The 26,210-nt window shown below is 42.6% G+C and overlaps 1 protein-coding gene across 1 annotated transcript in view; it reads right to left on the bottom strand.

The window, feature by feature from the left end:
- Window positions 1-23,843, bottom strand: part of enah (ENAH actin regulator) — an 86,345-nt gene extending 62,502 nt beyond the window's left edge. Inside the window, 1 exon segment of the mRNA XM_039782876.1 lies at window positions 23,734-23,843. Within this exon segment, the coding sequence (XP_039638810.1) occupies window positions 23,734-23,825 (92 nt within the window). The 5' untranslated portion in view covers window positions 23,826-23,843.
- Window positions 23,844-26,210: the final 2,367 nt, after the last annotated feature.

Below are 26,210 nucleotides of genomic sequence, written 5' to 3'. Positions count from 1 at the left end.
GGGTGAAATCAGCGGGTCCCATGTAGGTTTTGTAGTATGAGTCCCACATAGGAAGCCCATATGAGCTGATTACATGGGCCCCATAAGGGACAGGCATGGGCCAATTGGGCATGGGTTTGAACTGAGAACACATATATGGGTCCTGCATAGCATATTTATGGGCCAAGTGGGCATGGGTTTGATCTGGGAACACATATATGGGTCTTGAATTGCACATTTATGGGCCGAGTGGGCATGGGTTTGAACTGGGAATGCATATATGGGTCCTGCATGGCATTGTTATGGGCCAAGTGGCCATGGATTTGAACTGGGAACACATATATGGGTCTTGAATGGCATATTTATGGTCCAAGTGGGCATGGGTTTGAACTGGGAACACATATATGGGTCTTGAATGGCACATTTATGGGCCGAGTGGGCATGGGTTTGAACTGGGAATGCATATGTGGATCCTGCATAGAAGTTTTATGGGCCTAGTGGGCATGGGTTTGAACTGGGAATGCATATGTGGATCCTGCATAGAAGGTTTATGGGCCTAGTGGGCATGGGTTTGATCAGGGAACACATATATGGGTCCTGCATGGCATTTTTATGGGCCAAGTGGCCATGGGTTTGAACTGGAAACACATATATGGGTCTTGCATGGCATTTTTATGGGCCAAGTGGCCATGGGTTTGAACTAGGAACACATATATGGGTCCTGCATGGTATATTTATGGGCCAAGTGGGCATGGTTTTGATCTGGGAACACATATATGGGTCCTGCATGGCATTTTTATGGGCCAAGTGGCCATGGGTTTGAACTGGGAACACATATATGGGTCCTGCATAGAATTTTTATGGGCCAAGTGGCCATGGGTTTGAACTGGGAACACATATATGGGTCCTGCATAGAATTTTTATGGGCCAAGTGGCCATGGGTTTGAACTGGGAACACATATATGGGTCCTGCATAGAATTTTTATGGGCCAAGTGGCCATGGGTTTGAACTGGGAACACATATATGGGTCCTGCATGGCAGAGGCGCAAAGTAACTATGTAGGCCTATTGAGTTATGTAATTACTTACTGTACAATTTTTAGTAACTTGTAGTAACTCTACATGTAGGCTAATCAAGCATGTTGAGATTGAGTAATTGTAACTCAATACATTTCAAAGAACAAACATTGCATACATGTAGATCTTTTGCCAAAACAATCCATCAGTCATTTTTGTTAGTTGTGCAGAAAATGAAAATTGTAACTTCCCAAAAATGTAAAAAACATCAAAATAGGTCAGAGTTTACGCTGTGTTGAATTATGCTGATTAGTGGACTCTCAGAAAGGTTGCAGGCCTACCGTAACACTTCAAATAATAGCCCAGTCCCAGACGCCTGTCCCTTGGGGCAGAAATAACTATGCTCGATATTATCGGCCGATATTGGCTTTAAAATTCAACATCGGTAAATATCGGTATCGGTTTTTGAAATGGTTTAAAATGACTAAAGTATGTCCTTGTTTCGCGCTCAAAACGTTAACAGTCCATTCGGAAAGCACTGCTGCTAGCTGTGACTTCAAGGAGAACTTCATATCAGACATTCACAAATTGAGGTAAGTTGAAATATTATGTTGCCAGAAAAATAACACTGCAGATTGTACAGTGGTCTGTATTTTTGGTTTGTGCTGTTTAATCTGATGTAGAATCTAACCAAAAGGAAAAACAGCGGGAGAGGTTGGACAATAATTAATATATCACGATAGACTTTTATTCAATAACGGTGATGTGAGTTTTAAACACATTTCCGATATTTCGATATACATTACAGCATAGCTGTCAACCAGGGCCGGCGATTGCCATAGGCGACCAAGGCGATTGCCTAGGGCGTCAAATGTGTTGGGGGCACCGTGTCGCCCTTAGGTCTACTTCCCATTAATAATAGAATTAGAACGACAAGCAAAATAAAACATGTTTATTAAACATGATCCTAGGGCGCCCCCTCAGCCACACGTTTACTTGTCAACCTTTCATTACGCGACGTTTCCCATCTCAGGTCAGACTCAAACACACGGAGCTCTGAAGCAGACCTGTGCGTCACTTAGTGTTCACTTTCTCTGGATAAATAGATATGAGCAGCGGCACAGACACCAGGGTCCGTGTACTTGGCGGCCAACGGATTTTCGTTTTGAAAGGAAAAAAACAAAAACGAAAAACGGCCAGTTTCCCAATTACCATTAGTAAATAGGAAAACAAAAAACGGAAAACAACCCATTATTCGTTTTTTGTTTTGATATTAAAAAACGGAAAACGAAAAACTATCTCGTTATCCGATTTTCTTTGATGTGTTTGTAGATGGAACTCGGAAATTAAAATGTGTGTATAAATCTTATTCCTCATTCAATTTTTTCGTGACCCGGAAGCGATCGTAGGTAGTAAGCGGCTGCATACCCGGAAATCATTTGGACATCAATGAGACCATGGACAGTAAGAATGATACGGACGTAAAAATGTTTTTAGACGAATATGCTAGTTTTATATTAGAAAACCAAAAGAATGGGATGTCTTGTGGGGATATAGCAGCTGCGTTGGGTTCACAGTTTGGAACGATACGGGGGTTTTCTGAGAGGAGTGTGCGGAGCCGGTGTGCTCAGCAGGGACTTGTGGCGAAACACAAGTTGACTTTTATTATGAAGTGGTCACAGGAGATTAGCGCTGACCGCTCTCATTCATCAAAAATGAGTCTACACAACAAGACAACCATCATAGTCTAATAATAATAATAATAATGAAGCGAAAACATTTTCAAAATCTCTCATTTTCACATAAAAGGTCTCTAATGTTGTTTTGCGCCATTGCTTTGGCAAAGTATCTGTCAAACAAACTAAAATCGAAACCATGATTTGGCTTTCCCTTATCAAATCGCAAAAGACTCCAATTTAATACAACAATATCTGTCAAACAAACAGGGCTATAATTAGTATAAATAAGATATAAAATCAATATAAATGTGATTTTGGAGGTTAAAAAGCAACTAAGTAACTCTACATTTTAAATTAGCTACTTTTACTAGTAATTTTACTTGTACTTGAGTAAACAACAAAGTAACAGTACTTTTACTTAAGTAGAACATTTTTTTACTCTTTTCACTTCTGCTGATTTATTTAAATCTAAAAATTGCATAGACCTAGCCCTGGTCTGCATATCGCTTTTAATATGCAAATATTAAAATCATTTTACTGGCGAAACACAAGTCGACTTTTATTATGGTCACGGGAGATTAGCGCTGACCGCTCTCATTCATCAAAAATGAATCTACACAACAAGACAACCATCATAGTCTAATAATAATAATAATAATAATAATAATAATGTGCGGAGGTGGTGTGCTCAGCAGGGACTTGTCAGGGACTTCTGTCCTGATGGCCAACTTGAAGTTGAAATCGCTGAAGGTATTGCTGAGGCAAGTTTTTTTTTTTTTTTAATCAATCGCCATTTACCACTTTTGTTAAACATACAAATGAATGCTACTCTTAAAGTAAATAAAAGCTGACCACAGCTAGGCCGATATGCAGACTAGGGCTAGGTCTATGCAATTTTTAGATTTAAATAAATCCCGCGAAAAGAGTAAAAAAATTTTTACTTAGCTAAGTAAAAGTACTGTTACTTTGTTGTTTACTCAAGTACAATTAAAATTACTAGTAAAAGTAACTAATTTAAAATGTAGTTACTTAGTTGTTTTTAACCTCAAAAATCACATTTATATTGATTTTATATCTTATTTATACTAATTATAGCCCTGTTTGTTTGACAGATATTGTTGTATTAAATCGGAGTCTTTACGAGATTTGATAAGGGAAAGCCAAATCATGGTTTCGATTTGTATTGTTTGACAGATATATTTGCCAAAGCAATGGCAAAACAACGTTAGAGACCTTTTATGTGAAAATGAGAAATTTTGAAAATGTTTTCGCTTCATTATTATTATTATTATTAGACTATGATGGTTGTCTTGTTGTGTGAACTCATTTTGGATGAATGAGAGCGCGATCATCTCGTGACCACTTCATAATAAAAGTCAACTGTTGTTTACGCCACAAGTCCCTCGCTGAGCATTCACACCGGCTCCCCATACCCTCTCGAAAACCCCGTATCGAATTCAAAACCAAGCTTCAAAAACATCCCATTTTTCGGTTTTCTAATATAAAACTAGCATATTGTCTAAAATCTACGTCCTTAGATCATAAATGTCCATGGTCTCATTGATGTCAAATATTTCCGGTATGTGGCAGCTTACTACCGATAACTTCGAAGGCTTCGAAAAATTACAAATCCGAAGTTCCATCTACAAACACATCAAAAAAATCGGATAACGAATAGTTTTGGTTTTTCGTTTCTGAATATCAGAACAAAAAATGAATAATGGGTTGTTTTCCGTTTTTTGTTTTCCTATTTACTAATGGTAATTGGGAAACTGGCTGTTTTTCGTTTTTGTTTTTTTCCTTTCAAAACGAAAATCCGTTGGCCGCCAAGTACACGGACCCACCAGGGGCATCGGACCGGGGGTAAAACCAATACTGATTACCAGGGCCCAAGGGGAGAGAGGGCCCTTGAAAAGTCTGGAATATATTTTATTTTACCTGGATATTTTTATTTCCTAATAACATTTCATAATGCATATCAGATGAAATGTAAAGTTAATGTATTGGCTGAATAACTTGGTTGATTGACTGACTACATTTTGTATACAAAAAGGTCTCACCCCCTTGCTAATGTGCCAAATGGTTTAGTCCACCTGCATGCATTATGTTAGCTAGATCAGTTGAGAGCGTCTGGTGGAGCACAAACTTCTGCTGTAGAAATGTCTTTCTCAAAGAAACCCAAATCAGGCTACCAAAAAGAAAGGAAAGACAGGAGGAGGAGAGAAAACAGAATGAGGGGAAACAATTGGTAACTGACTTCTTTTCAAAGAAAGGTGAGCACAAACTAGAAAACCAAATCCATGGTGCTAAACTGCTTGAATATCTCCGTGACTGTTAGTGCTAAAAATGGACTGAGACAACCCATTGAAAGAGCAGAACATGCACTTGTTGGAGCAAAAAAGAACCTTGCTAAATTGACTTATGCTCCTTTGTTTTTAGGTGCACTGAAGAGTAATGCAATGACTCAAAATGTGAACCGCAAAGAAGTGGAATTGGCTGGAAGTAGTTTACCGGCGCACGTGACCGTGGAGGTGAGAGGGCTGCAAGAGCCCAAAGAGAAAAAGGAGCATCCACCACACAGACGCCATGAGTGTATTTTGTATTAATGTATTTTTTGGAGAGGTGTTTTTTTTTTTTTCAGAGATTTAAAAAAAATATATATTTTTGATTTATTTACCGGTATGTTGTGACATTTAAATTGTTTTTTAAAGATTATGTTTGTTGTTCGATGTAACAATTTTGTATTAATGTATTTTTTGGAGAGGTTTTTTTTTTCAGAGATTTTTAAAAAAAATATATTTTTGATTTATTTACCGGTATGTTGTGACATTTAAATTGTTTTTTAAAGATTATGTTTGTTGTTCGATGTAACAATTTTGTATTAATGTATTTTTTTGGAGAGATGTTTTTTTTTCAGAGATTTTTTTAAAATATATTTTTGATTTGTTTACCGGTATGTTGTGACATGATCTTTAAATTGTTTTTTAAAGATCATTTTTGTTGTTCAATTTAACAATATATTTCTTGCAGTTCAAAGCGTCAAGTGTCTTGTATTTATCTTGGACTTATATTCATTCTTCGTTTTTCTTAGATTGTTTCCTTAAACCATTTGGCATGGTTGGGCTTAGATAGGCCTTGCATGAATTGCCCAGTTAGGACCCACATAAGATCCTTACAGAGCCCACTTTAAGCCCATAGGGGCATTCACAGTTGAATCCTGGTGCAAGCCCACTTTAAACCCCTTTAGGCAGGTGGGGCCCAAATGGGTCTGACATGAATTACCCAGTTAAGACCCACATAAGACCCTTACAGGTCCCACTTAAAACCCATCTGGGCATCCATGGCTGGCCCCTGTGTGGATCCCGGGTGCAAGCCCATTTTAAACGCCCTTTAGGCAGGTGGGGCCCAAATGGGTCTGACATGAATTACCCAGTTAAGACCCACATAAGACCCTTACAGGTCCCACTTAAAACCCATCTGGGCATCCACGGCTGGCCCCCGTGTGGATCATGGGTGCAAGCCCATTTTAAACACCCTTTAAGCAGGTGGGGCCCAAATGGGTCTGTCATGAATTGCCCGGTTAAGATCCCACATAACACCCTTATAGGTCCCTTTTAAAGCCCATCTGGGCATCCACGGCTGGATCCTGGGTGCAAACCCACTTTAAACCCCTTTGGGCAGGTGGGGTCCCAATGGGTCTGGCATGAATTGCCCAGTTAGGACCCACATAAGACTCTTACAGAGCCCATTTAAAGCCCATCTGGGTAGCCATGGTTGGATCCCGGGTGCAAGCCCACTTTAGACCCATTTGGGCAGGTGGGGCCCAAATGGGTCTGACATGAAGTGCCCAATTAAGACCCATGCAGTACCCTTACAGGTCCCACTTTTAGTATGTCTGGGCTTCCACGGCTTGCCCCAATGTGGATCCCGGGTGCAAGCCCATAATGGGGCCCACATTTGCCGCCCATGAAGCCCTCATCTGGGCCCCACATGTCATTGCTGGCTGGGTACCGGACCGAATAGCAACGCGGATTTCGGTGCCTTATTAGGTGCCACTTAAATGTCTGCGCTTCTCTCTGATGCTCTGAAAACAGACGTTAGAGGGAATTGAAACATCGCCGCACGGGATGCTAGTTAACACTACACTCGACAGCAGGTAACGTTACCCTACCGTTAGCTAGTTAACACTACACTCGACAGCAGGTAACGTTACCCTACCGTTAGCTAGTTAACACTACACCTGACAGCAGGTAACGTTAGCCTACCGTTAGCTAGTTAACGCTACTCTCGACAGCAGGTAACGTTAGCCTACCGTTAGCTAGTTAACACTACACTACACAGCAGGTAACGTTAGCCTACTGTTAGCTAGTTAACACTACACTAGACAGCAGGTAACGTTAGCCTACCGTTAGCTAGCAGCTGGAGTAAACACGGTTACAATGCTGACAGCTAAATGGTGTAAAGTGTGTCTGTATTTCACTGGAGAGGATTGTAACACCAGACTGTAGCTGCCGTTGTCTGAAAAACACAGAAGAGATGTGTCACCTTTTTCAGCCCTTCTTAGTTCGTACGTATGATTTTAATATAACATTATTATAGTCATTATGGCCTTTAGAAAAATGTGTTTTTGTGGAGGTGGGGTAGTGCACTATAGGCCCCTGTGGGGCAGGCTAAGCTTTTGTCCTTAATAGCATTTTTTCCCCCTTACATTACTTTTACTTTTATACTTTAAGTAGTTTTGAAACCAGTACTTTTACACTTTTACTTGAGTAAAAAGCTTGATACTTCAACTTCTACAGAAGTCTTTTTAAACCCTAGTATCTATACTTGTACTTGAGTAATGAATGTGAATACTTTTGACACCTCTGCTGCAGACACACTAATGTGTGTGTGAGCTGACTAAGGACTAATGTCTTAACGACAGTCTGGTTTGTGCCTGCGATGCTCTCATGATTACATGCAGCCAATCAAAGAGGGCCCTTTAAACACTGAAGAATAATGACTGCATTGCTGCATGTTTTGTTGACTGTGGTCACTTTGGTCAGATGGGATGTCAGTGTGTTCTCATACCATGGAATAAATGCAGGACCACTGCAGAGACCACAGCCTCTGCCTGCAATGGTTTCAGTCACAAATCTCTACACAGTGTGCCTCCAACACACACATGTGCAACACACACACACACACACACACACACAGTGCATGTTTGTGTGGTAGATGTAGTGTGGTTTGCAGGGTGATTCAGCTGAAAGCACTGTGAGCAGAAAGCCAGAGGAATCCATCCCAAAGTGTTTGGAGAGGAAGAAGGCGACTAAAAGAAGGAAAACAACATGAGGCATAAAGAGAAAATGTGAGGAGCACAGAGACACCGCAGCTTTTCTCTGGTGGTCTCATCACTGCTGGATCTAATCCTGTTGACCATACTCTTCTCTTCTTAACTCAATTTCAATTTCATGTTGCTTTATTGGCATGACAAAAAAAAATACATCTGGGTTGCCAAAGCATAAGAACAAGCATACATATAAAATGACAAGGAGTAAATACATCTGATGTAATAATAATAATACAAGTAAACATATTATAATTATGATATAAATGCAGATACTAAACAACTTCTGTGCAGTTCCCTCAGAGGGTACATAGAAACAATATATATATATAAAAAAAATACAAATAACTAAAATAATAAATTAGAAAAGAAATGATAATCTATACAATTCTCTATTTATTGGTCCTTGTATTGTGGCAGGAGAAGACATATTTAGCTGCTAGCCATGCCGTGTTTTTATCTTCCGCTAATAAAAAAGGAAGCTTTTTGTCCTCAGTGTAGGTAGTGAAGCCTGGTATATGTTTTTCGAATTTTTGGAAATATTTGGTTCTTAAGCCTTCATATTTGGGACATGTACATAAGAAATGTAATTCTGTTTCGATATCCTGGTGGCAGTGTGTACAGACTCGTTCCTCTCTTGGTCTCCACACTTTTAAATGTCGGCCTCTTTCAATTTCAAGCTCATGGTCACAGACTCTGTATTTTGTTAAAATTCGTATTTCTTTTGGATTTTTTGTTTTGAGATATTCGGCCAATATGATATCTCTGTTCAGGGATTGATAACAGAGGAGTTTGTGTTGTATTTTATTTTCATTTTGCCATTGTTCTGTATACTCTTCTTTTATTTTAGTTTCAAATCTTTTGATTGAAGACTGAGGATTGTGTCTGTGGCGGCTCTGAGGCTCAGTGTACCTGTCTCTCTCTCTACCTGTCTGTCTATTACTGACTGTGTTTAGCTCAGTGTACCTCCGAGCCAGTTGGTTGAGGGGGTGGACATCTGAACACTGTTGGTTGCTCAGGAGAGCTTTGTATGCAATGGAATTTTTATCAGCTTGATTTAAATGCTGCCAAAATTTAATTGACCTTTTTTGGATTTGAACTCTTCCACTAAACACATCAGCTGTACTCCCCAGTCTCTCCACTGAGAACACACTATCAGCATGTCTGCATAAAGTGCCAGGTGTATGTTTGCATTGGGGTCTATAGGTTTCTCCCAAAAGACTTCTGTAGAGTTGTGGTCCTGCTGACAGCGATGTACGCCTCACTGGTGAAAATTACTAACGACCTTCTAACAGCTGCAGACAAAGGACTCCATTCTTGTTTTACTAGATCTTAGTGCTGCATTTGACACTATTGACCATACCATCCTGTTACAGAGACTGGAACACTTAGTTGGCATTAAAGGAATCGCACTAAGCTGGTTCAAGTCCTATTTCTCTGAGCGATCCCAATTTGTTAACATTAACGATAAACCCTCCAAGCACGCCAAAGTTAGCCATGGCGTTCCTCAAGGCTCAGTGCTTGGACCAATTCTATTTACCTTATATATGCTTCCTCTAGGTAATATTATTAGGAAACACTCAATTAACTATCACTGTTACGCAGACGATACCCAATTATATCTGTCAATTAAGCCAGATGAAAGTGGTCAGTTAGCAAGACTTCAAACGTGTATTGAGGATATAAAATCCTGGATGACCCACAATTTCCTGATGTTAAACTCAGACAAGTTATTGTAGATAAGTTATATGAAGTTATTGTGATAGGACCAACGCACCGCCGAACTTCGTTTTTGAAAGATATAGCTACTCTGGATGGTATTGCCCTGGCCTCCAGCACTGCTGTCAGAAATTTGGGAGTTATTTTTTGATCAATATTTGACTAGATTGACGAATTTATTTTGACGCAAATTAATCCTTAAAAAATTTTTTGGTTCTGTGGAACCAGCTCCCTAGTCTGGGTTCGAGGGGCAGACACCGTCGCCACACTTAAGAGTAAACTGAAAACCCTCCTCTTTGACAAAGCTTATAGTTAGGGAGTGAGGAGTTGCAGCGTCCACCTAACCCGGCCCACCTGCTTCTCCTCGTAGTCATCAGTTTTATATACTGTATAATTAATAATATAGCAAGAGTAGAGGGAGGCAGGCCAGTACAGCCCGATCCGGTTGGGGAGAGTTCTAGCCCGACCAGGCACCTCTCTTTAACCTGCCTCTCTTAGTTATGCTATTAAAGTTCTAGACTGCAGGGGAGGCTGTTTCCTTCCTATGACACACTGAGCTGCTCTCTCATCTCTACTTGTTACTTTTGTATGCATCCTGTCCCAGAATTGCTTGTTACTAATCTAGCTCTGGGGAGTTTACTCCCCGGAGTTCTTATGTTTCTTCTTCGCAGAGCTATGCTCTGCGATTCTCTGCAATTCCCGGCCGCATCCTGCTGCGTCCTGCTGCATCCGCCGCATCCACCCATGCTCTGCAGCGCCACGCTACGTCCCGCAACGCCCTGCTGTGATGTTCCTATGCACAGAGTAGTCTGGATCCGGTATAGGGGACTGCACTACTCAGTATGACACGATGTGCCCTGCTATGACATGAACTTCCATGATAACCTTCGAAGTCACTGTGACCTCTAATGTGACTATTATCGCCACTGTTCATCACACCCCCAACCGGCCCGTCAGACACCGCCTACCAAGAGTCTGGGTCTGCAGAGGTTTCTTCCTAAAAGGGAGTTTTTCCTCGCCACTGTCGCGATAGCCACTGCTAATGCTTGCTCTTGAGGGAATTACTGTAATTGTTGGGGTTTTGGAAATTATAGAGTGTGGTCTAGACCTACTCTATCTGTAAAGTGTCTCGAGATAACTTTTGTTATGATTTGATACTATAAATAAAATTGAATTGAAAATTGAATTGTTTTAACTTAGACTGTATAATATCTCAATACGAGACAGAAAAAAACTATCAATATTATGCTTTCATTTTGATTTCCAAGGTGAGTAAACAGCTTGAAAGACACAGCAGAGCGATCCAGATATCCCTCTGCCTCTAGCCCAGTTACACACGTGCGCACGCACACACACACACACACACACACACACACACACACACACACACACACACACACACACACACACACACACACACACACATATATATGAAGAATCTGCAGATCTGAGAATAGGAATGGGGAATAGGATATGAGATGAGAATTTCTCCTTCATTAATGTTAATGATGCTCCGATTTAAGAACGGTTCTGATTTCAAAGAGGAACAGAACAGCTCTAGGGGCTTCACCACCATAATGTCACATCCTGCCAGGAGTGAAGGGGGCGCGGGGGGTGTACAGAGAGCAACAGCGCTAGGAGTGCAGAGAGGACGAGAGCAGGATAAAGACTGGATCCCAGATGGTCCTCTGTAGACCATCAGCTCGCTACTCTCCTGTAGGTCACCTTCTTATCTGTGGCTACAAAATAAAAACTAGAGAAGCAGCAAGTCATTCCCTAACTGTACTGAGTCACTCCATCACTGCTACGGGTGGAAAGTGTGATCATTTCACTGCTGAAGGCCAAAGTTACATAACAAGCCAAGCATTTAAAAATAGAAACCAACCAAAAAGGGCTATGAAAAACTCACTGAGTGTGTCTGACAAAGCCAGGCAATGAGAGAGGAGTCCGGCCGAGGGTTCTGGGTTTTGGGTTAGGGTTAGTCTTCCATCTGGTCATGGTGCAGACCATGCAGCACAGCTGGCCTCTGGTGTGATGATCTCATTTCATTTTAGAGCTGTGCTTATTAATGAGGAATCACAGCAATGCCAACTATCTAATGTGTTCTTTAATCATTGAATATGGAATCTTAATTAGGATAACTCATTATCTTTACATATAATCATCTTTGTAACCCTTCACTGCACAGGTTGTACTGAAGGGCTGAATGCTAATCGGGCTTCTGGGTTCATGTTGTCAGTCACACTATCTTCTCATGGCTGGGATTAGTTATAGACACAGACTGTAAAAATATTAGACGACGCTTACGGCTCTGAACAGTGACGCCAACGCTGAAGCTCCTTAAAGCTGTATTCTCTCTAACTTCCAGCAGGGGGAGACTCCTTAAAGCTGTATTCTCTCTAACTTCCAGCAGGGGGAGACTCCTTAAAGCTGTATTCTCTCTAACTTCCTGCAGGGGGAGACTCCTTAAAGCTGCATTCTCTCTAACTTCCAGCAGGGGGGACACTCCTTAAGGCTGCATTCTCTCTAACTTCCAGCAGGGAAGACTCCACTGGCACCCGTCAATAGCCGATACGTTAGGGTACAACCATTGACATATATAAAATGGACCAACAGATCCCGTTGCCCTGGACGGAGACCAGTGAAGGCTATTAGAAGCATTTTTCCGGTGATCTCTTGCTTTACTGCGCAGCCTCCAACTGACGGAGACAACGTAAATGTGACGTGAGCAACGTGTCTGAAAGTGTGAAGTCTTCTGGTAGCTGTGCCAAGAGAAATCTCAATCATTCCCAATCTTACAGAGATGGAGAGTGTAGGTATATGTAAGGAGATAACATAAGCACAGGCTAATTATTGCTAACTAACATGCTGGTTAACATTAGTAATTAAACCTAAACAGCTAACGTAAGTCGAAACTGCCTGCGAGCTTCTCCTGTACTATACGGTAATTCCTCTACTGTTTGACAGTAAGTCACTTGGTTATGACACAATCGTTAGCCTATTTTTACAAAAATGTCTGCTACGGAGCCATAACATGAGGTACAAGGTAATGGAACCTTTTATACATTGTCGTGTTTCTTTAGAAATAAACAATGGACAAATAGAGTCTTTAAACGCTTCAGATCTAAAGTTATTTGCAGTCAAGTGACGTAAAAAAAAAAATGGCGGTCAGCGGAATGCTAACAGGAGGTGATGGCCAGGTAGCAACAAAATGGCGCCATGATGGCTCGAGTTCTGAAGCGAAGCTTACCCCCTTGGGTACAACCATTATACGTCACTGCCCCAGAATGCATTGAGACGTAAATAACCATGGCGGCCTACGAGGGAACAGATTTTCTGCATTTTTTAACAAAAAACAAAACATATGGAGTGTTTTTGTACCACCTTTTTATAGCTGACGCCCACGTTAATCTTACAAGGCCAACATGTCGTACTAGTAGGGGTTCCTTTTAACACAGCATGATGTTCATTTACTAAATGATGGTCCCATTTATTTGAAAATAGGACAGAGGCTTAGCTTGTTTTTGGCGGTGTTGGGGTACTTGTATTTTTTTATTTTATTTTCATGACACTTTCTACTTCTACTTCTACTTACTGTCACTACAGTAACATTTTGAATGCAGGACTTTTACCGAGTATTTTTACAGAGTGTTATTAGTATTTTTACTTAAAGTGATGGTTCGGAGTAATTTTACCCTAGGGTCCTTTGCACCATGACCTCGAGCCAAACACCCCCCCAGAAGCTTTTTTCACCTGGGTCTAACATTGGACGAGTTAGCGTAGCGTAGCGTTAGCCGCTGAATAGCTTAGCGCAGAGGCTAATGGATCCGAAGTGTCTCTTAACATTACCCCACTAATAATGCCCGAAATGATACCAAAGGTCTACACTAGTATATATAGGTTATGCACTCATAAAACGATGGATTGTAAAGTTTGTAAGTACACCAGAAGGTTATGTAAATAACACTTGCCTGCTGGCTTCTGCTCTCTGCTGTTGTTGTTGCTGCTGTAAGACGAGTGCTTAGGGACATCTACAAATTACAAACCGAAAGAGATGCAACAAAAATATTTTTAATTTAACTTATTTTTAAAGTAAGTGCTGTAATATAACTAGCAGGAGACAAGTAATAATTGGGGTAAGTTTGGAGACATTACCTTATTTAATCATTAAATTAATAAATATTTTTGTTGCATCTCTTTTCGGTGTTGTAATTTGTAGATGTCCCTAAGCACTCTTACTGCCTGGTAGTAACAGCAGCAGCAGCAGCAGAGAGCAGAAGCCAGCAGGCAAGTGTTATTTACATAAACTTCTGGTGTACTTACAAATTTTACAATCCATCGTTTTATGAGTGCATAACCTATTTGTACTACTGTAGACCTTTGGTATCATTTCGGGCATTATTAGTGGGGTAATGTTAAGAGACACTTCGGATCCATTAGCCCCTGCGCTAAGCTATTCAGCTGATAACGCTACGCTACGCTAACGCTCCCAATGTTCGACCCAGGTGAAAAAAGCTTCTGGGGGGGTGTTTGGCTCGAGATCATGGTGCAAAGGACCCTAGGGTGAAATTACTCCGAACCATCACTTTAAGTAAAGGATCGGAATACTTCTTCCACCACTGTGTGTTTTCATGTTAAACTTTGACCCTCTCACTGTGTGTTTTCACTTCAGCAAAATTAACTGGACTTCTGTTCTGCCGTACATGCAGATGACATGCCGGTAGATCTCCGCCTGATGACTCGCTTCAGAAGGGTTGAAAATCAGCAACATTCCCTCTTAGGGTTTAGCTTAGCACAGCACCATAGCAACCATAAACAACACAGGTTTAGCCGCATCATCTTCCCCAGCTCCAAACAAACAGCATGGCAACGGCCTTATCGCCAAACTCGAGGCTTTAAAACCACAAACCAATGGGTGACATTACAAATGCTGCGTCCATCACACATCAACGTTTTCTCTCCCAATACCCAATCAATTCCTTCTGCTGATACTGAGGAGTGTGTTCATTGTGATTTAAGCAAAAAGGTTCCGGACTAAAACAATCTGTGTCATGTCACAGCAAACTGAACATCTTTAGGAGGAAACCATTTTTTTAAATTTTCGGACATTTTATCGACCTAATGCAGAAAACAACTGGCAGATTAATAATTATTGGTTAAGCACAGAAGATATTTCTCTCAGTTTGTTGTTGGGGTATAAAGCATTCTTTCGATTACACAGTGAACACCCCATCATGTAAAGTGAACCCTCCTCCTACAGTATGGCTTTATAGATCATCATATTGTTCGTAGAGCAGTCTTATCTAAGTTTTACTTAGCTGTCTTTACAGCATTCATTTCCTAGTTATGAGGGGGATTTCATTGAACTCTCAGCGGTTCTTGGCTTCTATTAGTTTCCTGTGAAATCACTGAGACTGTAAGCATTCCAGCTGCTGCCACAACAGCACTTTGACTTCTGGCTGTGATCAGCATAGGACTCATGGCAGTGGTATTTCTTTCCTTGGACTACTTCTCTCTCACTAAATACACTCTGCAGTTTTTGCTGGAAACCATTTGACAGTAAACTGACACTGTGCTCTGAAAGGCCAGAGTCAGCTGTTTCCAAACTGGGGGAGGATGATAAATCCTGTGCAGCTGAAACAAAACATGCAAGCAGAACCATAAAATGTTGTGGAACCTGGAATCCAGGGGGAGTCCTCGCTGGGAAAGGAAGGAGACGGAAGGACAGAAAGAGAGAGGTGTACTGGGACGGAGGGATGTTCAGGGAGGAGTGCAGCTGGACGGAAGGAAGGAGCCCACATCTGCATCCTTCCTTTCCCTGGCTTTGCAACCATGTCTTCAATCTTCAGCTTCTTTTTTTCACTCAATTTATAGCTTTCTGCCTCACTGACTCACCCTCCTCTAACTATTTTCTCCTCATCGGTCTCTTTCTCTCCCTCTCATTAATCAGCAATCACTTGTAGTGTGGTGCAGAGTCTGAGTGCTTTCAGCCCATATGGAAGTGATCAGGCCAGGAACAGACGAAAGGAGTCCCTGCTGAAGCGCTGCCCGCAGGTACTGCCAGGGTTTGGAAACACAGTAAAGGACACTGGATTCCAAAGTGGGCTCAAGGGACAAGCAGAGCTTCTTAAATGGTTTCAGGTTGTTCTTCTAAAAAATGTAATCATTTTATTTCAGCATTTTCAACCTCTACACAAAGTAAAAGCCATTATGAAAGCAGTAGTCTCGCATTGCCAGACCTTCCTCCACGGCACGGTTGCTGCATGTCAACCTGGATGAGAGAGTCAGAACCAGAATGAGCGACCAATCAGGAGACAGGGGCTCGCAGAGTTGACCCATTATTGGATGCCCACCTCTCCTAAAGACTCCGAAATCTTCACCAAAAATAAACACAACAGTACAGTTCTTTGATTATGAGAAAGCTAACAATGTTATCCACAATTTCAATACTTTTGTTCCAAAATCTCCAACCAGCAAGACTCAGCTGCAGTGCTGCTGATCTGGGCGATGTCCTACATTAATCAGATCATCACGTTTCTCTGCTGTGAATGGCATCAGGGAAACAACCAATCAGAGCCTAGCAGTCTCAGTGTCCATCACTGTTTGTGAACTGCAGTCAAACTAGGCAGCGCTTATCAGTATTGCATTGCCTATTTCTCTCCTCAGGTGTTTTCAGAAACATATTTTACTGTTTAGCTGTAAAATGAGAACGTTAGGGTTAAGTTAGGACCAACAGTACGGGAGTATGTATGAACTTTAGCCTAGTCCAGACCACCTTTGCAAGTATACCTGGCCACAGATCGAGCAGCTGTACCCGGATACGGTACGCAGAATGCAGGAAATAAAGTGTTTCACGCTAAAAATTTCCTGGGGGAGGACCCACAGACCCCACGCGTAATATGTCCTCCCAGAGGCCCATTCTGAGGCAGGAGAAGCTCTGCTAAATAGTCTCAGGAAGGAACTTGTTTTGGTGGAACATTTGCACCCCGCTAAAGAAAACGTCACATACAATATTAGATGAAGTTAACTGTTGACCAAATCCAGTAACGTGAGCTATTTAAATTAGCTGATACATGGTTAAACCTCATTGGCTCTTACCAGTGGCTCTCCGTGTGGACTTGGTCCACAGCAACCCTACCAATCAGTCCCAAAACCTCCCAGTTAGAGAGGAAATGATCTAAACATATTCTTTATAAAACCTCCCAGTTAGAGAGGAAATGATCTAAACATATTCTTTATAAAACCTCCCAGTTAGAGAGGAAATGATCTAACATATTCTTTATAAAACCTCCCAGTTAGAGAGGAAATGATCTAACATATTCTTTATAAAACCTCCCAGTTAGAGAGGAAATGATCTAAACATATTCTTTATTAATCTTTACAATCATTCCCTGAAAGAACCAATCAGGTCTGTCTTGTTAATGTTCTTCAAAACATAACATTTTTAGCGTGTAGCTCGCTAGCTACAAGTTAGTTGTTTCCAGAAGAGAACGGAGTTTGAGAACGCCAACACAGAATGAATGTGGAATGAGGGGGACATGTCAGTTATCCTTGGAAATGTACTTCTGTTGATCCAGACTAGGTGGTGATCAACAGTCACACACTGGACTCCCCTTCAGCTCCCTTTTCTAACCCTGCTGCCTTTTTATTAGAACTACAAACCGAGTTGTCACCCTAGCAACAGAGCCGAACATAGGCCAAGGTGTGTGCGCCTCTAAAAAGACAGAAAGAGAGATAGAGAGAGTGTACCGGTTCACCATTCATTCACAAACAGCTGTTTGTCTGCATGGAGGTTACCTGCTGTCTACTTTACTGATGCACATATGCACATGCACACACACACACACACACGTGTGTGCGTGTCACTCTCAGAAATGGAGTGATGATTGTCAGCTCTGTTTCTGGGAGCAAAGGTCACAGTCTGGCCAATTACTTCAGCAGGATTCAATAATGACTTTTGTCGTCATTTATATTTTATCAGTCACAGTCTCCGAGGGCTTCACAACACCCACACTGGAAAACTGTGACTAAAGTGACAACCTACTGCATTCAATTATCAATGAGGAGGGGAGAAATGGCTCATTAGGAACAATGGGAACACAAATCACAGGGGCATTTACTGCTGCCAATAAAAATGAACAGTAAAATACATATCAGGCCTGAGTTGACTGTACTACTGTCCATCTGAAATCTGAGCACCTTTTCCCTCCTCAGAGGGCTGATATGGTATCTATAATGCTATATGTAATTCTAAACTGCAACGTGATATGTTAAGTACTATATTATATAATGATAAACCGTTATTAGTAAAAAACTATGAGAAACAAAGTATAGCAGAATCTCTGCCATTCTGTCATCCCATGCTATGACATTGCCATAGCCCCCAGCTGTGGCGGAAGTGTCACATGACATGCTTTATATTCAGGTAATGAAAGCGTATACTGTCTGTCTCTATATAGCAGGGCTCGACAGTGGGAGCCTTTCACCCTAAAGATAGATGTGTGCGTACCAGGGGTGGAACGGTACACACAAGTCACGGTTTGATTCATACCTCGGTTCAGACATCACGGTACAGCTGGAGGGAAAGGCAAAACAAAAATGCAGAAGGCAATTTTTTTTATTGTGCATGTCTCAGGCTGTACCACCTAGTGTCCTCCAGTCTGTCCCCTGAGCTAGCTGTCTCAGGCTGTATCACCTAGTGTCCTCCAGTCTGTCCCCCGAGCTAGCTGTCTCAGGCTGTACCACCTAGTGTCCTCCAGTCTGTCCCCCGAGCTAGCTGTCTCAGGCTGTACCACCTAGTGTCCTACAGTCTGTCCCCCGAGCTAGCTGTCTCAGGCTGTACCACCTAGTGTCCTCCAGTCTGTCCCCTCTAGCTGTCTCAGGCTGTACCACCTAGTGTCCTCCAGTCTGTCCCCCAAGCTAGCTGTCTCAGACTGTACCACCTAGTGTCCTCCAGTCTGTCCCCCGAGCTAGCTGTCTCAGGCTGTACCACCTAGTGTCCTCCAGTCTGTCCCCCGAGCTAGCTGTCTCAGGCTGTACCACCTAGTGTCCTCCAGTCTGTCCCCCGAGCTAGCTGTCTCAGGCTGTACCACCTAGTGTCCTCCAGTCTGTCCCCCGAGCTAGCTGTCTCAGGCTGTACCACCTAGTGTCCTCCAGTCCGGGGGACTAGCTGTCTCAGGCTGAAGTGTGTACAGTAAGATGTAAACTGTAAACAATAAGTACCCCACATCATCTCCAGACTCCATCTGGAACTTGGAAACAAAATAAGACAATCAGCTATAAAACTGAAAATACAGCATCTCTCATTTATGAAAGTGCAAATTACATAGAATAATAACAAAACAAAAACATTCTTAGGCGAGACCTTCCCCCACAAAAGTATTCTTGCGATTAAGTGCTACAGGCATACCTTTCTAGTTTCCACTCTGCCACGACCTCCTGTAGCTCCTCAGCTAGTGAGTGCTTGCTGCTCCTACAGGGGCCGCGTCTGTACAACTGACGCTTTCATTTCCCACTCAGAGTTAATAAAATAAGCAGTCACCGTGAGAGAGCTTTCCGTAGCACGAGATGGGAGGAGAAGTTGGACAGTTTTTTTTTGTCTCGTTCCAGTGATTGGCACATCTGGGTGATGGCGTTGGATATGCATTAGCATGTTAGATGTATTTCCACTCACATAGCCAACAACTGCTGAACAACGGTGACACACAGTCCTCGTCTTATCCACCACTCTCTCGCCTGTACTACTGGAACTGACTGGGAAACCACAGTTTTCCCAAACTTGCGATCAACTGTTGTTGGTCGCCAGCACTCACCATAGGCTAGGGTAGTCACCATAGTGCTGCTAGCTTTGACTCACTCACTGGACCGTCGACATGTAGGCGGAGCTCGGGAGCGTCAGAGCTAAAGAGGGGGCTACAGATTAGGTGTCCCTAAAGAAACACGTATCTAACAGTAGTTTCGCATTACGCTCCGTGTAAATTCATGTACCGAACCGAGAAGCCCTTACCCTTTCGGTTCAATACGAATACATGTACCGTTCCACCCCTAGTGCGTACTGTAAAATGTAGTTAAGAGAACATGTGTGAATAACCTAACATTAGCCTACATTCACACTTGCGTTTTTTTGCAGATGCAGCGGCCAGTAGCTCTCATGAACTACATTTTTGTGTTAATTTGTAATCTTTTTGCGAGCGCGTCTCAGAGGAAAAGGAACAACAGTTGCGACCGCTTCATCAGCATTGCCCTGACGTGAACACGCTGCAGAGGTGACGTACAATTACCTTTGATGAACTGAAAACACTCCTGCTCTCTCGTCCACATGAGCGAAAAGAGAGAAAGCAAGCTTGAGTTACCTTTATCTTTCTTATACTAGAGTTATCTATTTTATTTTACTGACTATTTTATAGTCTTGCTTTGTCAGACCTTCCTCCACAGCACTGCGGAGTAGGGTCTGACTAGTCCAAACAGCATGGGAGAAAAACGTGCTCCGGTTTATCAAAAGTAGTTTTAGTCGTGTAACAGAAAAGTAGTTCTGGAGTAGTTAACCATAGTCCTCAGAAATCCACCGGAGGTTAGAACGCCAACACAAAGGAAGAGGAAGGGGACGGACAATCCCGGAAGTGGAAGGTTGTGGATATAGACTATCTATAGATCTATATCTATCTATTTTATAAACAAATCACACATGCTATTGCACAGATTAGCTAAGTATCAGTGTAGAGCAACAGTAACAGCAGTTACCTTCTGTAAGTCACTCAGCTTTTGCTGCTGCTGTTTCCATCTGTTCTCATGCACCTTCAGAACATGCACTACAGGACCGCACTACTGCTTTGGACTGCATCTAAAAAAAAATAATTACTTCATTTTAAATACATGCAGCTTGAAGCAGAAATAATTAAAAACCTAATACAGCAGGCTGAGCAAGATTGATGCACTTACACTTGATCCTATACGACATTTCAATGTCATATGTGTATTTATACCTGGGTACATGTGCAGTCCAACACATTAAAGCCAGATGGACAGAGAGCATCATCATTATTGTGCGCAACGGTTTTCAAATATGTAAATGTATTAATAAAGCGCCAACTACCCAAAGCTCGTTCATACAGTACAGGAAGCATTCACCATTTACACACATTCATACATTGGTGGCCGAGGCTGCCGTCCAAGGGCCACCTGCTCATCAGATAAACATTCACACACATTCACACACCGATGGAGCAGCATCGGGAGCAATCCCGGGTTCAGTGTCTTGCCCAAGGACACTTGCAGGGTCAGGGGCGTGGCACTAAATTCTGGGCCTTGTAGAAAGATTCATTTTAACATCTTTTTGGGCCCACATCACATCCCCTTTACTTGATTACCTTTACCTTGATCAATTGCAAACTCATCCTGCTGTTAGCTGCACAATTAGGAACGGTATTATTGCTCTAAGGTTGAACACTTCCACTGTGTTTTCATGTACTGTTGAATGTAACGGAGAATGACATTTAACATGTTGTTCCCTAATTATTTCCTAGTCACCTAATGCAGGTCGTTATGGCGTACAACACTATTGCCCAGTAATTACCTGGACCATCGACTGGCCTACTCAAGCACCACACTTGTTTCAGGAGTAGTTGGGCCTGATACACACAATCCTCTTGGATTCAATTAGGCTGTGACCAACTCACTCACAGAAACCATTAGCTGAGTGAAGAGGCCCAGCCCCAGAGGAAGGATCCACAGGTGGCCCCCCTCTCTCATTGCCTTTAGTGACTCTGGCCTTTTCAGCGCCATGGTAACCAGCATCATCGTGATCACCCCCTAGAGAGCAGGGTGTGAATCCCCTTAACAAGCCCATCTGACCTTTCACTAAATGAAATGGCACCCTTTGTCAAATGGGTCACAAACAATCCAAAGAATAGATGGAAGTTTGGCTGACTTTTACTGCTGGCTTATTGGTAAGAACGCAGTAGGAGAAAGTAGAAGTCATTTCAAGTAGAAAAGCAGTTACAATGCTAAAGCAGCAGCTATCCTGGAAGTGAGAGAAAAGAGGTCACCTGGTCAGTGAGGTAGAAAGAGGAGACATACACTAAAAGTGACACCTGGTATCAGAAATTAAAACATCTGTGATACCAAAGGACTGTAAGCATCTCCTCCACATCCTGAAACTCACTCCAGACACTGTTTTCTCCAGGGATAATGTCAGCGTGCATGTTCTGCATGTGTTGGTCACTGTGCAGACACAGCACACACACAGAGTAGTGTACTGCAGGGTGTTTCCAGGGTTCAGCGCGTGTGTTAACTGGGAGCCTGGCAGATTTTACAAGAGTCCAATCACCTTACCATTCACACCGGGACAGGGAACACATTGACCACAAGGCAGGTCTGGACTGGACTAAGCAGCACTCCCAGAATTTAACCATGGAAACCAAAAAGTGAAGCCTTCAGACGAACAACTGTATAGGCTTGTTTCAACAGCAGTGTGAACACAACAGTGGAATGAGGCTAAATGCCTTCAAAGCTAAATATCTGTGAAATTGTGTTGAATTGCCAAATATTCACATGTGAATACTGAGGGGAAACCAGGGGGAGGGGTCACCTATACTGCACTGTATGTGTTGCATTTGCAACACAGACCAAAGTTGGTGTAGCACAGAGAAAACAGGCTATAATTAGTAAAGACGTGTGGAAACAGACTATTTGGTGGACAAAGGTGCCAATAAACCTTTTCTTTTTCTTCTGTTTGTATTGCTGCAAATTAGCCACCAAATCCTGTGTCCGTATGGTATTAAGTCATATTTTGGCATAGACACATAACAGCAGCATAAAAAGCAGATACACTTAGATACACTTTTAATCACAAAGAAATTAACAACTTTAGCACTAATGACTTTACCTTAAATGTAGTTTGAGGGTAACCCTACAAACACCCCCACCCCCACCCACCCACACACACCCACCCACACACACACACACACACTCCGGGCACAAGACTGACAGAATATGCTGTTGACGTAGAAAGACAGACAGACCGGAATAACTAGCTAAGCTCACCTTATCCACCAAGCTAATCAGGAAATGAAGAGGGTCAAACATGACATTTCCGTTCCACTGTTAAAGTCTGTGTAGGGACAGCATGTCTCTGTGGCTCAACACCCTGATGTTTAACTGTCCATTACACCATTCAGACACAATCTCATAGATTTCTTTATTTTATTCACATTCACAAGCGGCCATTTTCCTTAACTGAATTCCATCTTTCAAAGGGAACACTTCCTCCAAGTGAACTCATCCCATTCGGCCCCCTGAGATTCTGACATTTTAGCAAACAGCATCAATAATTAAGCAGTGTCTTCTTCCACAACATTACGTTACAGCTGCTAAATGTAGGAGAAGTGATGCAGTTAGCCATATCCAAAACAAGCCCTGAGGGAGAACAGACACCGCCAAACTACTAAAGTCCAGCTTCTGCATGAACACAGAGCAAACACATTTAGCAACTAGGTTCTAAATACAGCACTCTGATAGGGTTAATCAATAAAAATTATCATTTTGACCGATTAATACTACCAGATAAACAGTTTTAAAGTAATTAAAAAGTTTGTTGAATGGTAAAAGAAAAATAATAGGTTATGCCATATATTGCTTAAATACAACTCAGTAACTCATTAACAACACAGTTCTTTCTGCACTTCATGTGCATTAAAGTCTCTCTGGTGTCGAAGTGATTAAGGGCTTTTCTTTCATTCTTTACAACACAAAGGAAAGGATCAACTGAAGTTGAAAGTTTAAAACCAGCGGTTTCCAGAGCAGGTGTAATCAGGTTCAAATGTGACAGCAAGCGAAGGGCTCTAGCATACAGTTTGTTACTACTCATCCATGAGACCAGAGGCCTTGGACGCAGCAATAAAGACGGTTGCTAACAAGGTTCCTGCTGTATGAGCACAACAAGAGCACGACTTTGCAATAGAGGCTAATGGAGAAACAGAAGAAGAACCCACTGGAATGAGAGCAGGTACGTACCGGTGGGGTTCCATTTTGGAGGCCAGCACACATCTCTGACTGAGGATGAAGCTGGAAGCTTTGGACTGTGATCCGGACGACTGGATCTGCATGGCCCCACTCCTCTCCCCTCCCCCGTCTCAGGGTCTCGCCTCCCCTAGCTTTCTCTCGTTCACTCGGTCGCCAAGGTAATCTCTGCTTCCTCTCCCTCTCTACCAAACAGCTTTCTTCATCATCCAAAGCAGAGTGCAAGTCCCACCCCCAGCCTCCCACCTCCTCTGCTCAAAGCCCCCGTATCAGGGAGATTCCTTCCTTATTCATACGTGCGATGTCAGCGAGTCAGCCAGCCAGCGATGGAGCCATGCAGACAGTCAGCCAGCTGTGTTTTTCCCATGGCAGCAGCACCAGCCAGAAAACACACGCACCGTTCAATCCTGGCGTTTTGCCGCCGTGGCGACAGCAGAGGTATCCAGGCAACAGGCTCCTGCTCCTGCACAGCCCCCTCGTGCGCTCTCTGGGCTCCGTGGCAGAGGCTGTTAGGGGGGGAAATCACGGCGATGGTGTTATGCAGCCCAGCACGGCACGGCTCAGCTCAGTCCTTCTGGCTATTGCTCTCCGTCAGTGTTGTTTCTCTCGCCTGGTTCCCTCTGCTACATCTATCGCATACCTTTTGTCTCCCACTTGATCTCTCCCGCTTTCATCTGCCTGTGGCTGACTCCCTTCCTCCCTCCCAGATCCTCGCTCTGCTTTCATCTGTGTGACTCTCCACACGCTCGCACTCCCTCTATTTCTAACTCGCCATACACCCACCCAACTCATCTCTCTCACTCTCTCCTACAGAAATATGCTGGAGAGTTAGGAAAAACAAGCAGCAGAATTAGGGCTGTTTGGTGGCTCTGGAACCCGGATTAGTGACAAACACCTTTCTGACGGGGGAAATTCTCCTTTACATTCACTGTCTAAATCACTCCATTTCAGATGTAATGGACTGGCATTGTGCTGAAAACATAAAGCATGTAGATTTAAGTCATGCATCAGAGCACTGAAAACATCATGATGTTTACTACTGCTCCATGTGAAATCCAAATCCAGAGTTATAATATCTGATGTCTTTAGATGGTGGTTTAGGCAGGAGCTACTGTATATCTATCGGAAGCTTTCAGCCAAACATTTGGGCTTTCCCACTGAGCTGATACTGTACTGCAACCCTTACTGGGTTTTATTGGTTGCTATGCCAACTCATTCATTCATTCATTCATTCATTCTTTGGCTTTCTTATATATGCCATTCGTAATTTAGTAGATAGTTCAGTAGAGTTTTGGTCACCCATTTCGAATGTTATCAGTCCATTGAATAGATGTAGGAGATATAGAAGGGGCCTGCTGCACCTACTGTAGGTTCAGAAGGCCGTTATCATCTTTTCACATGGTAATGGCACTGTTAGCGTGCTCAAGACCCCTTCTCAACGCTCTGGCAGTCCTGCAGTGAATTCAAACAAAATTAACTTTGCTTGGTTAGGTGTAGGAAAAGATTGTGGTTTGGGTTAACATTCATGGTGTTGTTTAGGAACCCTTACCCTGCAAGTTTGTTTGATTTGATTATTTAAGAAAATTGCACAGCAATAATTACATAGGCCGACATCAAAAATCACCAGGGATAAAAACACAATAAAGTGCGACTTATTTAAGGCTTATTTCCATTGTGGACAAAAAGACAACAAGTTCAGACAAAGTTAAATTACCTACGTAACCTAAAAAATGTCAACATATGAAGCTCAGCGTAAATTATTTTAGGAAGACTTCTAAAGCTTTCTCTTCTCTTTCCTAAACTGATCAGCTGATTCAGGGTGTTGACTCTTCAGTTAAACCAATCAGAATTTGCCATGAATTCCATGAGCCAATCACATCATTGCATCCCTGCTTTAAAAATCTGTAAGGCAAATCGAGCAACCCTCCTCCACTCCATTCACCTCCAGTCGTCATCATTCTCAGCACCCTGGGTCCTACTCCAGAAGCCCCGCTCCCGTACATCCATCCAGTTCTTCAGGCTCCTTCACCACCACCAGGGTCTAGGCGCCATCGGGGGGATATGCCTACTCATGGCTCCTCTACCTCTTATAAAATTATTTACATGGCGATGAAGTCAAATCGCCAAAGACTCTGTTCAATCTTGTGCGTTATGTGATGAATAAACTTATTTGCACCTTTCAACCAAGTCTCTCCTGATTGAATGATATTTGGTGTTACACGGGACACGATCACCAGTCTCCAGGGGGCAGTCCTGTGTTTGTTTGAGCCATCCACTTGGACGGGTGATCCAGCCTACCAATGGATGATAACGACCTACCGAGCCAACTAGAAGGTAGCGTTGGATCCTACCGCCTCACATCTATGGTAGTGATAACAACTGATACCGCCCATCCCAATGGGCTGATAATGTTGGAAGCCGGTGCTTTTGGTGCTGAACGATAACGCCCATTAGCTTCCTCTGCAGCGGTC

Source organism: Perca fluviatilis, chromosome 18 (genome assembly GCF_010015445.1).
Source record: "Perca fluviatilis chromosome 18, GENO_Pfluv_1.0, whole genome shotgun sequence".
Taxonomy (NCBI): domain Eukaryota; kingdom Metazoa; phylum Chordata; class Actinopteri; order Perciformes; family Percidae; genus Perca; species Perca fluviatilis.
The sequence above is the reverse complement of the archived record's forward strand: the minus strand, read 5'-3'. Positions and strand labels throughout refer to the sequence as shown.